Source organism: Engraulis encrasicolus, chromosome 2, assembly GCF_034702125.1.
Source record: "Engraulis encrasicolus isolate BLACKSEA-1 chromosome 2, IST_EnEncr_1.0, whole genome shotgun sequence".
Taxonomy (NCBI): domain Eukaryota; kingdom Metazoa; phylum Chordata; class Actinopteri; order Clupeiformes; family Engraulidae; genus Engraulis; species Engraulis encrasicolus.
Genome location: NC_085858.1, coordinates 53868717 through 53883159, shown reverse-complemented (window position 1 = coordinate 53883159; position 14443 = coordinate 53868717). Strand labels below are relative to the sequence as shown.

The following is a 14443-nucleotide window of genomic DNA, read 5'->3' as shown; positions in this document are numbered from 1 at the left end:
CATGCCTTTGATCTCATTTTTATGTTTATTGTGTTGTAAGTTTAAAAATAAAAATGAAAAAAATACTTTCTGGTGACAAATCTGTGGGGAAATGTCAGATGGTAAGTAATACATTTGACACACATTAATTCTTATGCAATGGCGTCATTGAATTATTGCTCTTATACCCTCATTTTTCCGTGTTATTCTTTTCAACTAGTGTAGAGGTTAACATTAAAAAAAAGTTTACAAAAAATCAGTCCACTTTAAGTTGCTCTGAGACATGAGGAAGAAGTCTTTAATGAATATGTTCTTGCTTTAATAACCTAAAGCTTCACTTCTCTTCTCTATTACTAATTATTATAATTATAACTAATTATTAAGATAAATAGACCATGCTTATGCAAATACATTTTAATGTATAATTAATTAATTTTAAATATTATTTAATTAACCTGAATATGCATGTATCTGCAAACTGAAATGCAAAGCCATTGTCTTGGCCTGCACTAACATGAGCAGTAGGCCACAGACCTAGAATAAAGTTTACTCTAGGCATAGAGGAATCCTCTATGCTCTAGGTCTGTGATGAAGGCCCATTGAATTCACAGCTGGCTGTGTAAACTTCATGAGCAAGTTTGGCATGACCGTGGTTTGTAGTGCAACAGCGCCCTCCCACGGTGTGCATGTAGCCAAGTCTCTCATGACGTGTAATACATGCGACAGTTTACCACTCATGTAGACACATGTTGGATGCGTGTGACAGTAAAGTTGGATGAATGAATATCCTTTCTCATAACGTCTGCTTTTTGATTGGCAATAGTTTGTGAATATATCTTACACGCGGGTACACGGACGATGGCGAACACTCTGCAGTTTAAAACAAAGTAAGTGTTTTTCCCACTTCGCTGTTTATCAATCTGCCTAAGCTCTCCTTTAGATAGCAACGAGCTACAATATCGAGAGTGAAATTGCTGCATTTCTATGTTAATTTGCTTCAATTGCATGTTGTTATTTACACCCATAGCTTTGCAGTGTCAAGCAAAATCGAGCCATTCTACAAAGGAGGAAAAGTACAGGTAAAACGAAGCTTTATGCTTGTGTATTGAAGACCAATTTAGTTAACATGGGTGAGTGGTTTGGTCCAGGTGAGGTCCAACCTAATTGTTTTTGTGCATCCTGATTACCTTATTACAGATCAGCAAAGATGAGAAACACATATTCTGCACATGTGGGACGCGCATCAATGTACTGCAGATTGTAACTGGGAAAATTGTTCACTCCATTGAACAGGTCAGTGTATCTTCATGTATTAAAAGGTATGGGACAACACTGCAAGGCAGCATTTCAACCCACATTGTGACATTTGTGCCGCATTACTTTCACAGGATGACCAAGAGGACATTACCTCATTTGCCTTGAGTCCAGATGACGAGGTAAGAGAGGTCTCACTTCACAGCAGCTCTGTAGCGGGGTATTGCTCCTGTTGTATTTGTATTCCTGCCTTAATGATGCTACCATATATCATATGAGGAGTTTTGTTGCAAAATATCTTAAATGCCATTTTTTAACTTTCATCCTTCACATTTTATTATTGGAAATGACAGTGCAGGCGTCTGACGTCCCTCCATCTATGTGGGAATTCTTGCCAAAACTATTTTGTGAACACACAATATAAAATGCATTTTGCAATGCAACTTAGTACAATGTCCAATACAAAAAGGTCATTCTCCCAAAAAAATGTCCAAAATGGATATCATTTTGCAATGACAGTCTTCATATGCACCCTATATGGTTGCCAGTGTAAGGTAAGGTGAGGTGGTGTGACTGTAATCCTGTCTCTGCTTTGCAGATGCTCGTGACGGCCAGCCGGGCCCTGCTGCTGAAGCAGTGGGACTGGAAGCAGGGCCAGTGCACGCGCTCCTGGAGGGCCATCCACAACGTCCCCGTGGCCAGCATGGCCTTCGACTGCACATCCACACTCCTTGCCACAGGTGACACTCGCCTCATGTCTACACTCGTATCACTTACCTTGCAACGCATACAGGGGCGGCAGTATGGGGGGTGGGGGAAAGCAGGGCATTTGCCCCAGGGCCCAGGGTCCACCTGTATTGGAGGTGGGGGCCCTATTAGGACATTTGTTGGCCATTTTCTGAGGGGCCCTTTCAGTGTTTTGCCCTGGGGCCCTGCGTGTAATTCTACCACCACTGAACACATTCATTACCATATTACCATATCACTTAACCGTACGGTACTATTATTTTATACAGTACTTCAAAGATTATGTTTTTGAAGAGTTTGTTCCTGTTCATTGATGATGACAGTCTCATGTGCACTCTCCCACAGCTTCCCTTGCAGCAAGTAAAGACTGGTAATGTGAACTTTGTGCTTCTTGCTGTAAGTAAAGCATTGTGTTGTTGTGCTTCTTCAGGTGGTTGCGACGGCACCATTAAGCTGTGGGACGTGGTGAAACAGTACTGCACACACAACCTCAAGGGCTCCTCTGGAGTCGTACAGTAAGTATTTTTTCTTCAGATGTAATATTTGGGTGAAACATGTAACTGGTAAAGGGACTCCATTTACAAAGTGCACTACTGTACTGCACCAACTGTGCATGTTTACGAGCATAATGGAGAATACAAAGATTGTAGATACAGAGTTATATAAGGGCAGTCCTGGGGAAGCGGTTAGGGCGCCATACTTGTAGCCCAAAGGTTGCCGTTGGACTCCCGACCCGCCAGGTTGGTGGGGGGAGTAATTAGCCAGTGCTCTCCCCCATCCTCCTCCTTGACTGAGGTACCCTGAGCATGGTACTGTCCCGCTGTATTACTCGCAATGACAATGGGAGTTGGATTTCCTTAGTTGGGCTTTTACTTCTATTCAAGTGTAGTTTTATCCATTTTGGATTCTGATTAAGCTGTATATGGTGCTGCATATTTTTTGTTGAACTTTTCTTTGATTGTGTGTGTGTACGTGCGTGCGTGTGTGTGTGTGTGTGTGTGTGTGTGTGTGTGTGTTTGTTTATTCATTCACAGCCTGGTGGAGTTCCACCCAGACATCAGTCTCCTGCAGCTCTTCTCCTCGTCAGCAGACTGTGTGATCCGCATCTGGGACCTGCGCACCAGCAAGGTCCTGTGTGTCCTGGAGAGCCACTTCAGCGCCGTCACCTCCCTGGCCTTCTCCCCCGACGGACTCACTCTAGTCAGGTACCACCATCATAATCACCTCCCTGGCATCCCCCCCCCGACGAACATGCCCTAGTCAGGTGACGGGTACCACCACCACCATAGTCACCTCCTTGGCAACTCCCTGCCCCCGATAGACACGCTAGTCATTGTCACCCCCCTGCCATTCTCCCTTGACAGACACACTCTAGTCAGGTATCACCATAATCACACTGCATTGGCCCAATGCTGATGAAATGATGCTGATGGTTGTAGGTTAGAGCAAGAGTTCCCAACCTTTTCCAACTTGGGGTACACTTTCAATTTTCACAAATGTTCGGGACCTACCTCTGACCCAGTAAACAATACAACAACAATAACAACAAAAAATGACTGCAACACACACAAATATTATTTTGATTTTTAGAAAACTATTTCAGGGCCCCCCAGTGGGCCCCAGACCACAGTTTGAGAATCACAGGATTAGCCCATACTGTATAATGTACAGTACAATTTTGAATACAGTGTATATGCCCTCTATATGTGATATGTTTTAAGTGTTCAGGTGTAAAAGCAAGGGGAGGGGTTGTATACAAGGAGCAATACAAAACTAAACAGGAAAAGGAATAATACATGATTTGGAAAGAGGCCGTGTTTGTGTATGGATGCAGTTCTTGTGTGCCGAGTGTCACGCCTCTTCTGCAATCGTGGTAGTGCACCAAAAGTCTCTGAAATCCATGTTGATGACAAGGTGAATATTTCCGATTCTCATTCTGCACTGTGTGTTTTTGCAGCTCTGGAAGGGATAAGATCTGCACAGTATGGGATCTGGAGAAGAAGAAGGCGAAGAGGACTGTACCTGTTTACGAGGTAAAGACAGTTTTTATTAAGCAGATCTAGGTGTCACGCCAAATGATAAAGGAGTGATTTTCCAAGTGAAGCAAAGGTCAAGGTGTCCAAACGTACCATCTGGTCCCAAACCCAAGCCATACTCCATGCATATGCATACTTCACGATTGCACAATGTACATTGAACATTGTATCTATCCACTATCACTTCGCTTTGTCTCTAATCAAAATACGCAGCAAGAATGACCCCTCTATTTTCTGTGGCACACCATGTGCATTGATTGAGCCTGTTCTGCATTTTATTGTTGCGATTCCACCAAATGTTTAGAATGCCACACACCTCTACTCTCTTTGTATTTACAGTAGATGGCATGACCGAGACAATAAAGTGACAGATTATTTTTCACTAAAGGCGATTAAAACTAATTCCTAGCCATTACCACATACTGTATATGTAATAACCTCATTTAAATAATGGTAATAACTAAAGACATGATTACAAGCGGTCTTTTCCCCCATCAGCTGTGACCATTCTCAATAAAGAACTGCCTAGGCTTAAGTAACGCACTGTAGATAAGCTCTGTGTGCATCTTAAACAGTCTTTTCGCAGTACAGTAGTTTGGTAGCTTTTAAATGGTTTTGATATGTGAGTGAAATGAACAGAGTTATGTTTCTTTATTCTATCATTTTTATCCTATTTTTAACCTTATCCTTTAATTCATTATAAATGGCTTTTTATAAAGAGACATTTCCATTTCCGTTTCATGCAAGTGTAATGGCCAATAAGTCTAAGACTGTGGCTGTGTTGTTGTGCAGACGGTGGAAGGGGTGGTTCTGCTGCCAGAGGGAGAGGATTACTCCGACCTGGGAGTGAAGAACAAAGGAATGCACTTCATAACAGCTGGCAGTAAAGGTACATGAATAAGATCCTAAGGGAAAAAAAATATTTTCGGTCTTTCTTTCATGGAGTCTTTCATTAAATTTGACCTTGTACATATCTTTGAGGATGTCTTCACTTTAAGATTTACTATTTATTATGTTCTTTTTTTAATGAGTGTTTGTACATACATGAGTACTCCTTTACGTTGGATTTGGTTTGTCTATGCCTTGGAGTCCTTTCCTAATATACGCAGTCCTCTCTACCCCTGCCCTTCTTTATGAAAAGGTGTGTTGCGAGTGTGGGAGGCCAGCACGTCCAAGTGTGTGTACAGCCAGGCCCTGGTTGCCTGTGGTGAGGGTGGCGCTGACGAGGACGGGCACCCGCGCAGCATCACCTACTGCCTGCCCATGCCCCTCCACGGAGGCCTGGCCACCGTCACCGCAGAACACAACATCCTGCTCTACCGCTTGCCACAGCTCACCACCCAGCAGCAGGCAAGACCACTGCACACATGTGTAAAGTAGAATAAATAGAACAAAACAAACAGGCTGGATGCCAAGGCACTTGTCCAAACTGTTAGAACAGTGCCTTGGCATGCAGCCTATTTTTTGACATCCTTTGACAGCCAAAGGCCACCTTGAATTCACCAGATGTTTACAACTTGACCACCATAGCCCTCCAGCCCTCTTTTTCCTCAGATTAATTTTTATGTGTTAATTTTTACGTGTTTTTCAGTTAAGCGCTGTAAACTGAGCAATAAAGGTAGTATAGAACTATAACGAAGCCAATTGGAGCCAATTTTTGGTCCCCCAGGGGAAATTCTGTCTCTGGACTTAATCCCATTTGGACTTGTGAATCAAATTGAAGTACACACACTAGTCCGTAGCAGTGGGCTGCCTGCTGAGCGGCGCCCGGGGAGCAGTGTGGGGGTTACGTGCCTTGCTGAAGGGCACTTCAGCCATGGTTCGATCGGACATCGAACCGGGAACCCTTAGGTTGCCAACCCAGTGCTCTAACCACTGAGCCACGACTGCCCCCGAACTAGGCCTTTCAGAGATGTATGTAATGAACCCTTTTCATTTGTGAGTATTGTGTTGCAAGACTGCATAGTAAGCAAGCAGAGATGGGAAAACTCAGATTGTGTCCAACCATGTATTCACCAGTCAATTCACCAAACTAGCTCACGCTCATGAGCCCACCTGTTGCCTTTTAGAAGTGCAGAGCAGACTTTTCCTTTCTCAAGCCAAGGTTGTTTTCCTTTGACAGTTCAGCTCCACTGTCTTATGTCCATGTTCCCTTGCAGGTAGCATGCTCCTGATTATCCATAAAGGCCAGGGGCACCAAGCATTTTTGACTAGTTAGGGGCCACCACAAGACACATTGGCTTCATACGGTCCTGGCAGGAAGTAGAGTTTTAATTTAATATTGCATATTCATTTCTTGTTCCTAGTTTGTAGGGTACAATGACGACATTCTGGATGTGAAGTTCCTGGGCAAAGAGGACAGCCACATTGTGGTGGCCACCAACAGTTCTCAGCTGAAGGTCTTTGATCTGGCCACCAGCAGCTGCCAAATCCTCTATGGACACACAGGTCAGTACTGTATTTGGAAGAGTGAAGAGTCCCAATCATTCGTTCATTTGTCATTGAATTTTCTTTTTTCCATTTGTGTTGGCCATGATTTAGCTATAGCTGCTGAACTAGCAGTAAATGGAAACGTACAAAAATCCCATTCATTCAGATCTTTTTTATAGCACATATTAGTTGTAAGCAACTGGGGCTCTTTTTGGAGACTTAACATCTGCTTGGCGGTGATAAGAAGAGAACCAAAATGTTTTTAAGATGAAGAAGTCGGCTAGACAAAACGGCTTCGAGCTCCCAAAGAAGTCTAATTGTTGACAACTGAACTCTTTGGACATGTTTGTGTAGTCACCACGAGGGGGCAGCACCTCCATTTGAGGTGAAGTAATGGGTTTTGGAGAGACGGGTTTAATGCTTTCCAGGTGAAAAAAAATCCTATCAGCAACTTGACTAGGCTATGGGGAATTGAGGTTTGGGTCAAAACTGACTGTAGAGTAATCTCTTCTTCCAACGGATATTTGTTTGGCTATTAATCACAGGGACAGATATTTTAAACTGATGGTACTGACTGATCCATTTTCAGAGAGGAAGATACCGCACACTCTTGTCCATCGTGCTGAATTTTATTTACAGAAACAACGTTTCGGCCAGTGTGGCCTTTCTCTCTTCCTCTTCTCTTCCTCTCTGAAAGTGAACTTTACCTGCTACCTGCACCTCGAAACCTCTAGTGTCCGTTGGTTTCTTCTTCCAAATACTGGCTGATCCATGTCATGTTGTGTTTTTTGTGCTCTGTCATCGCTCTAATAGCCACATACAGCAGGTGCATCAGTGAATAGTGTAAATGAAGAGAAGGTTTGAATGTGTTTTTTTTTGCCTTGTGTTTTTTCACAGACACTATTTTGTCCCTGGATGTGTTCAGAAGAGGCTTACTCTTTGTCAGCTGCGCAAAGGTGAGGCCTCAATAAATCCGTTTTAGTGAAGCACCAATCAGTATACAATTTCTCTCTCAAGTCACCGTGCATCACCAGTTTTATGTTTCTTTTGTTTTATTGTCACAGTTTGAAGTAATGCCACAGGCCGCAGTCACATGATTCAATGTTGTCAAACTTCACAATGGTCATCTCTAGTTTCTTTTGTGCATTCTTTGAGACGCGTGTCATTTCTGTTTGTCACCATGAGTAACATGTTCTTTTAATGCGTGTTCAGGCCCACAGAGAAGCATGCCCGTGCCCAAATTTACCTTACCTTTCTGAATGCTATTGGTGCAGGAACTGCACTCTGCACCGGCTGCCCTGAAAACGTCAGTAAAGTATTAAGTATAAAATACACCAATGTGCATCTCTTTTAAATCCCAAATCTGATTTCAGGACAAAACGGTGAGGGTGTGGAAGATGGAGCCGGAGACCGGAGTGGTGCACTGTGTGGCCCAGGGCAGCGGCCATTCGGACGCAGTGGGCTCCATCTGCTGCTCCAGGTACAGTGCAGTTTGTTTTTGGTCTTTTAGTAGTTTATTTATGATGGGAATTGAGTGGGAGAAAGAGGTGTGGAAGGTTCGCCAAAGGCCCTGGTCCAGAATCGAACCGGGGTCGCTGGCATAGCAGCCCAGTGCCCTACCATTAGTGCCACGGTAGGGCCAGGGACAGTGCAGTTAGTGCAGACGCAGTGTGACTCACAGGGTTCCCACCGGTCATGGAATATCATGGAATTTCATGAACGTTTTTCCAGTCATGGAAAGTCATGGAATTTGACAATTTTGAATGCACAATCATGGCATTTTCTTTACAGCTGTTTAGAAGCAAAAACCTTTTTGTTTGGTGTATAACATTGTTTCTTACTGATTATACTACAACGCTTCGCCACAGACGGTTTGGTTTCGCACTGTAATGTGCAACATTCTAGAAGGCAATGACCCCACTGAACTCTGGCGGTGGCTCTGCGTCGTCTCGAGGGGTGAAGATAATCTTCAGTTTTTACACTTTTTAAAACGTTTGAATGTCATTTTTTTTTTTTACAGAAGTGGTCATGGAAATTCTGTTTTTGGGGGCTGGAAAGTCATGGAAAATCATGGAATTTCATATCTGAATTAGAGTGGGAACCCTGGACTCAGCACAGCTTAACTGACCCCGGATCAGTTTCAGCTTTGAGTGTTGCCATAGGTAATGAAGAAAACCGCACATAGATGAATTCCCATTTAACCCATTTTATTGCGTGACATTTCGGGCCAACCTGGCCCTTCCTCAGACAAAAAAAGTGCTTAAATGGGAGTTAATTGGTGTGGTTTTCTTCATTACCTATGGATTAACTTTTTTTTAACCTGCACCCGAAACCAGTCACTGGATGTGCGTGAGATTCGATTGGGAGCCTTGAGTGTTGCCACATGAATTGTATTGTTTGAAGGATTACATCACATGATATTGGAGATCAAGATGTTATTGATGCTTGTCGTACACACAATGAAGGTTGTAGTAAGCAACTGAAAGAAGAAAAATCCGCACTCACAAACTAAGTCTCATTATGTATTTATAGATTACCACCATGTCCAAAAGCAAACACGTTTCGGCTATCAAGCCTTCATCAGTGCGTGGGTTGTAGTAAGCACAAAGCTTACGATGACAAGGCTTGTTCCTCTGACTTATTTGATGTGGACACGAGAATTCAGGTTTCGTCGAAAGCAGAGGGCTGCAATGAATACACTAATTTATTAGATGTCATATTAAGCATAACCAATATCACTACTACCATCGTATTCATGAGATTTCTCCGGTGGAAGACCAATATGATACTGCCATGAACATGTTCTGAATATTGTGTGTGTGTGTGTGTGTGGGGTCAGAAACTCGTAGAAATGGGTTAATGATGTTATTAAAGCATTACAATATTAAACCGGTACAATAGAAACAACACTTGATCCGTGTGTTTATTTTTTGAGTAATAATATTGATGAATATTGTCCCCTCATTATTCCAGGCTGAAGAAGGCCTTCCTGGTCTCTGGCAGTCAGGACAGCACGCTGAAGCTGTGGGATCTGCCGGAAACCCTCCCCTCAGCCGACTCGGAGCCTGCTCGCCTCAGCGCACAGGTCACAGAGAAAGCACATGACAAGGTATACCTGCCCTAGGGAAGAAAAGGCTGGATAGATAGTCCGCTAGTCAAATGAGCATGATTGAGTTGTTTGTTACCTAAAACTATGCGGTAGTAGTCATGAATCACCAGTCTAAATTTAGACTGTCTTCCATGCCGCTTCCGGCCTACGTGTTGTGGAATAGCTATTCTACTTCAAACCTGTCTGGCGAGTTGTAACGTCACAGGGAAAAATATCACGGAAATGGAAATGGACTGTAGGCAAGGTAAATACGTGAAAGTCTGCACACTGACTATTAACTGCCTTCATTTTTTTCCCACGTATGTTACCCTTTTGACCTTGTGCTTTTGCTCAGTGTGCAGAATTGCTGGTGTCACCTGAAGGCGGCTGCGCGTCACATGAGTTATACTGTTGCGGCTGCTGAGTGGGAGTCTTGTGAAATGTTTTGTTAATGTGCTATACTGTGTGGTAAAGTCAATGTAATGATGTCGAATCAGAATAAGTGACGGTAGGAAAACCGACTGTGCAATTAATCAATGTATTCGATTACTCCCCATTAAAACCTCCCAACCCCAACAGTTATATTTATTAGCAGAAATGAAGCAGCAAGCATAGCTATACGACCGCAAATTCTAAACTTAGAGTCCTAAAGAAACCCACCAAATTATGGACAAAAATATCATAAAGCGACAAATTATAACCAAGAAATTCCCACCTGTCTGATCCCTTGCCTCGCCCCCTATCCACCCCCTCTCTCCAGGATGTGAACAGTGTGTGCATCTCCCCGAACGACAAGCTGCTGGCGTCCGGCTCCCAGGACCGCACGGCCAAGCTGTGGGCCCTGCCGGAGCTCTCCCTGCTGGGGGTGTTCCGGGGCCACAAGAGGGGCGTCTGGTGCGTCCAGTTCTCCCCCATGGACCAGGTGCTGGCCACCTCCTCCGCAGACGGCACCATCAAGGTCTGGGGCCTGCAGGACTTCAGCTGCCTCAAGGTGAGCGGTGTGTGAATGTATACTTGTAGATGTGTGAATGAAAGCACTTTTAATAGTTTTTTAGGGCTTTTTTGCCTTTATTTTGACAGGACAGTGGAGGAGAGACAGGAAATGAGTAGGGGGAGAGAGACTGTGAAGGAGAGGCAAATGAGCCGGCCCGTAAGCAATCCCGGGTTGTCAGCATAGTAACCTAGTAACCTACCGTTAGGCCACGGCAGGGCCATGAAAGCACTTTTGATGTAGTTGGCCCATTTTGTGCTAAATAAAATCTGATTGATTGATGGTTAAGATCAGGGGCCGGCAGGACTTCAGCTATATTTGTTCCTGCTAATTCAGTGACCCTGGCGATCCTAATTGCCACACCCCTTCAGGAATGTTGATTGGCTTATTACTTCAATCACCTCTGCTGGCAGGGAGAAGGAAAATCTGGCAGGATTTTTTCTTTGTAGATCCAGTTTGTCCGCCTTGGATGAAACAGATAAACGCCCTAGCCTAGGTGCCCCTAGCAGCAGCAAATGTAGTTTATTGCACGCGGCGCCCAGTGATGAGCCGTTAGGCTTGTGAAAGCCTCGTCCTAAAGCTTGAGGCTGACGCAAAGGACAAGTCCTGCACGTCTTTTTATTGCTGCCGCTTCTTGGTTGTATTACCTGAAACTTTTTGTATTGTTTAAAAGGCCTCTTTTGCCTCCAAGCATCTTGCGTCTAGGCTGGGTTTCAGATCACCTAGTCAAGGTGGACGGCATTTGTTTGTTGTGAAGGTGGCTGCCTGTAGTGTGGGAAACCCTGAGTTCATTTTGCACAAACTTTGTTATTTGCTTACACTTACTTATTATTTGCTCATATCAGATAAGCATCCTTATTCTTGCGTTCTGGGCAATATGATTCATCCTACCTGAAATTCCACTGCTGAATGGTCTTCCAGTAATTGCCTCTGATGACTGAGGCGAGATGTCAAAAGCCACTGCCACATCCTGCAGTGCTTACTCTTATGGAGCGTGACTAATGGATCATTTACCAGTGTTTCCCACAGAAATTTTGGAAACTATGGGGGTAGCAGGGATTTTTTTTCCGGGGTGGGTCTTCTCACGCGGGCCTTTATTGTATTCACACAGCGTGAATGCAAAACGGCAAAACAATGAGTACAGTATGACATTGGCGCATGGAGAAACTATAGGCCTGGGCCAACATTTCAGCCATTTATATTTTGAGAAATAAGGCTACCCATTTTACCCATGACATGTATAATAGTAGTACATTGTCATTGTCAAAAAATGCAGTACAGTGAATCATTTCTGTTTACAACACAGTTTCATTTGTCCCTCATGCAGGGGTCTATATAATGAAAACAATAATAAAACAAAATAGGAGCAGAGATAAGAATTTAAGATCACTGTGTGTAACGCATAGACAAAAAGGGTCTAAGAGGGTAGGCTATGCCTTTTCCCCCACACACATAGGCGTACACATTCTACATGAGGGGTGCTGGTCACAGGGCCAGTTTTTCAAAATTCCTTCCATTAAAAGGGCTGAACAACATATTACACATTTATGTCTATATTCACATTCATTACACATTCATTTCTATATGCAGCCCGATGTCTCCTCTGCTGTGTCAATGAAGGCCTGTCACCTAACTCATTACAACTGTAAAACAAAGCCTGGGGAGTGTTAGTAAACTCATCCCAACTGTCCCTTCTCTGAAGTTTTTTTTATATTGCTCCCAAACCCAGGAACGCAGGAACTCATTTTGACCAGGGGGTGCTGTGGTCGGCGGAGGCTCTGGGAGTCCTCTCCCAGAAAAAAAATGTGTTTTTTAGATGCAATTTCCTGCATTCTAATAAATTTTAGGATGAAGAATGATGAATCCCATCTGACTAACTTCATGTTTTATGTAACCTAACCAAGGATGACTAGATTTTACCTTTTTTGCTTAACATTTCACTTCAAAATTATTAAGTTCTTCTTGTGGAAGGGAAACGCGCACCTAATGTGGAGGTGAGGGCGTGTTCAAGAGCAAATCGCGCTGCCGTGACAGTTTCTCTCTTTTCCATGGGCAGTCTACAATGTGTGAAATTAGTAGAAATGCATGACTAGGCTATGCGATGCACTTGTGAGAGGTGACCGGGCTTTCAAACAATTTAGATTGTCTTGCAATTGCGACTGTGTATCTCAAGATGCATACGATCAGGACAACTGCCCTGTCTCCCCGCCCGCGCACAAAAGCACGCACGACACACAGACAGGCATACTGCTTCCCGTATGTGATTACACTCTGACGGCCAAAGAGTTTGTGCTGTGATCGGCGAGAGAAGTAGGCTAAGCGCCAAAGCAGCTCGTGCCATTGCTGGCTATTGATACAGGGAGAGTGTGAAAGCCACCTTTAGTTTGCATTTAACGTAGGCCATAGGCTAAACGGTGGTCAAATCAGCAGCAAGAGGCAAAAGGAACAAATCGCCACCACTACAAAAGTCCAAAACATCTAACAATAGCACAGCCATTTCACACCGCGGCAATTCAACTTTGGCAACAGTTGATAGACAAGCCACTCACAACATCGGCTGTGCTACAGATTCACCCCATAGCAAACTCCGAGGCTAAGATAGACTTCACCGGCAAGACCTATCCAACCAATGTGCTACTATCTCCACCGCAAGGAACAAAAGCCACTTCTTACCTGACACGATGCACAATTTTGGTGACATTCCCTTCTCCCGTCGCACTTTAAATTCACCCAATTCCTTGCTTAGTTGGTCCGTGTTTGATCACCAAAGTGATGAGACTTCTCTTCACAACAAGTCAGCTCCTCCAATGGTTTAAGACCGTGTATGTTGATGCATGCCCAAGCCAACATATCGCTGTTAATACTTTTATTACTACCTTGACACCACAAGCTAAACAAAACAAACATCTCTCCCGCGTCACTGGCTGCACCGTTCTACACCAGTGTTCCGGTCTGGTTGGGGTCTAAAAGTTTATCACTCATTTCAAACCAAAATTGCATTCACATTTCAAACTACTTATAAGTATTTAAAAAGTAGAAAATATTCATATTTTGTGTTTCTATTTTAGAATAATAATGAGGAAAAAATCTATGTCTGAATTTAGGGTAGGCCTAATACACAAGTGATGCAGTAGGTAGAAAGGCTATGATGCAGCTGCGTCTGTTGTCCAGCACCCGGAGCACCCCACTTCCTGCGTCCCTGCCCAAACCCAAGTTAACTATAACAACTTGACTAGGCTTTTGATCCCTCTGTCTTTCAAGCACTTGTGGTTTTCTCTATAGGATGTATTTACTCCAGGAGGAAAATGCGAAGGAAATCGTAATTCAAATCGTTTTTAACAAAAACGGAAATCGTTAAAAAAAATAATAATAATCTTTTTTTTTTTTACATTTTCGGAAACTACGGCGGCCAAATTTAAACTATGGCGGGCCGCCATAGTTTCCTCAACGTATGGGAAACACTGATTTACTGTAGTCTTGACATTTTTTTGGTACTTTCATCGCTCCTTGAGCGCTGCCGTCTTTAGACTGTAGACATCCTATATAATATTAGTGAACTTGAGACGGCCTTTAGCCCTTTTGTCAAGGTTAAGGTTCCCTTTTTGTAAAGATTTCTTTTAGGGTTTTGTGCTTTATTTATGATAGGACAGTGACAGAGGGACAGGAAACGAGTGGGGAGAGAGAAACGGGGAAAGACTGGCAAATGACCCAGGCACGAATCGAAGCCGGGTCACCACCGGCATAGTAATCTAGTACCGTACCATTAACTTCTATAGGTGTGTGTTCACCTGACTTTGAAAAGAAAACAGAAAATAGACACAAGCAAAATATAGCAACTCAAATTCCACGCACATTTCAAAGGTCCCTTGGTTCCATACTTGGTCGCTGTGTGAAAGTGTGTGTGTGTGCACAAACGTA

General features: G+C 43.6%; 1 protein-coding gene across 2 annotated transcripts in view; it reads left to right on the top strand.

Annotated features, from left to right (window-relative positions):
* Positions 1-710: 710 nt before the first annotated feature.
* Positions 711-14443, top strand: part of tbl3 (transducin beta like 3) — a 33319-nt gene continuing 19586 nt past the window's right edge. For both annotated transcript variants that reach the window (XM_063191691.1, XM_063191682.1), the window contains exons 1-15: positions 711-866; positions 1007-1058; positions 1177-1272; positions 1368-1415; positions 1832-1973; positions 2411-2495; positions 3015-3185; positions 3938-4013; positions 4809-4905; positions 5158-5366; positions 6323-6464; positions 7344-7402; positions 7820-7926; positions 9420-9555; positions 10295-10525. In XM_063191691.1, coding sequence (XP_063047761.1) covers positions 838-866; positions 1007-1058; positions 1177-1272; positions 1368-1415; positions 1832-1973; positions 2411-2495; positions 3015-3185; positions 3938-4013; positions 4809-4905; positions 5158-5366; positions 6323-6464; positions 7344-7402; positions 7820-7926; positions 9420-9555; positions 10295-10525 — 1680 coding nt within the window. In that variant the 5' untranslated portion in view covers positions 711-837. The remainder of the gene's footprint in view (positions 867-1006; positions 1059-1176; positions 1273-1367; positions 1416-1831; positions 1974-2410; positions 2496-3014; positions 3186-3937; positions 4014-4808; positions 4906-5157; positions 5367-6322; positions 6465-7343; positions 7403-7819; positions 7927-9419; positions 9556-10294; positions 10526-14443) is intronic.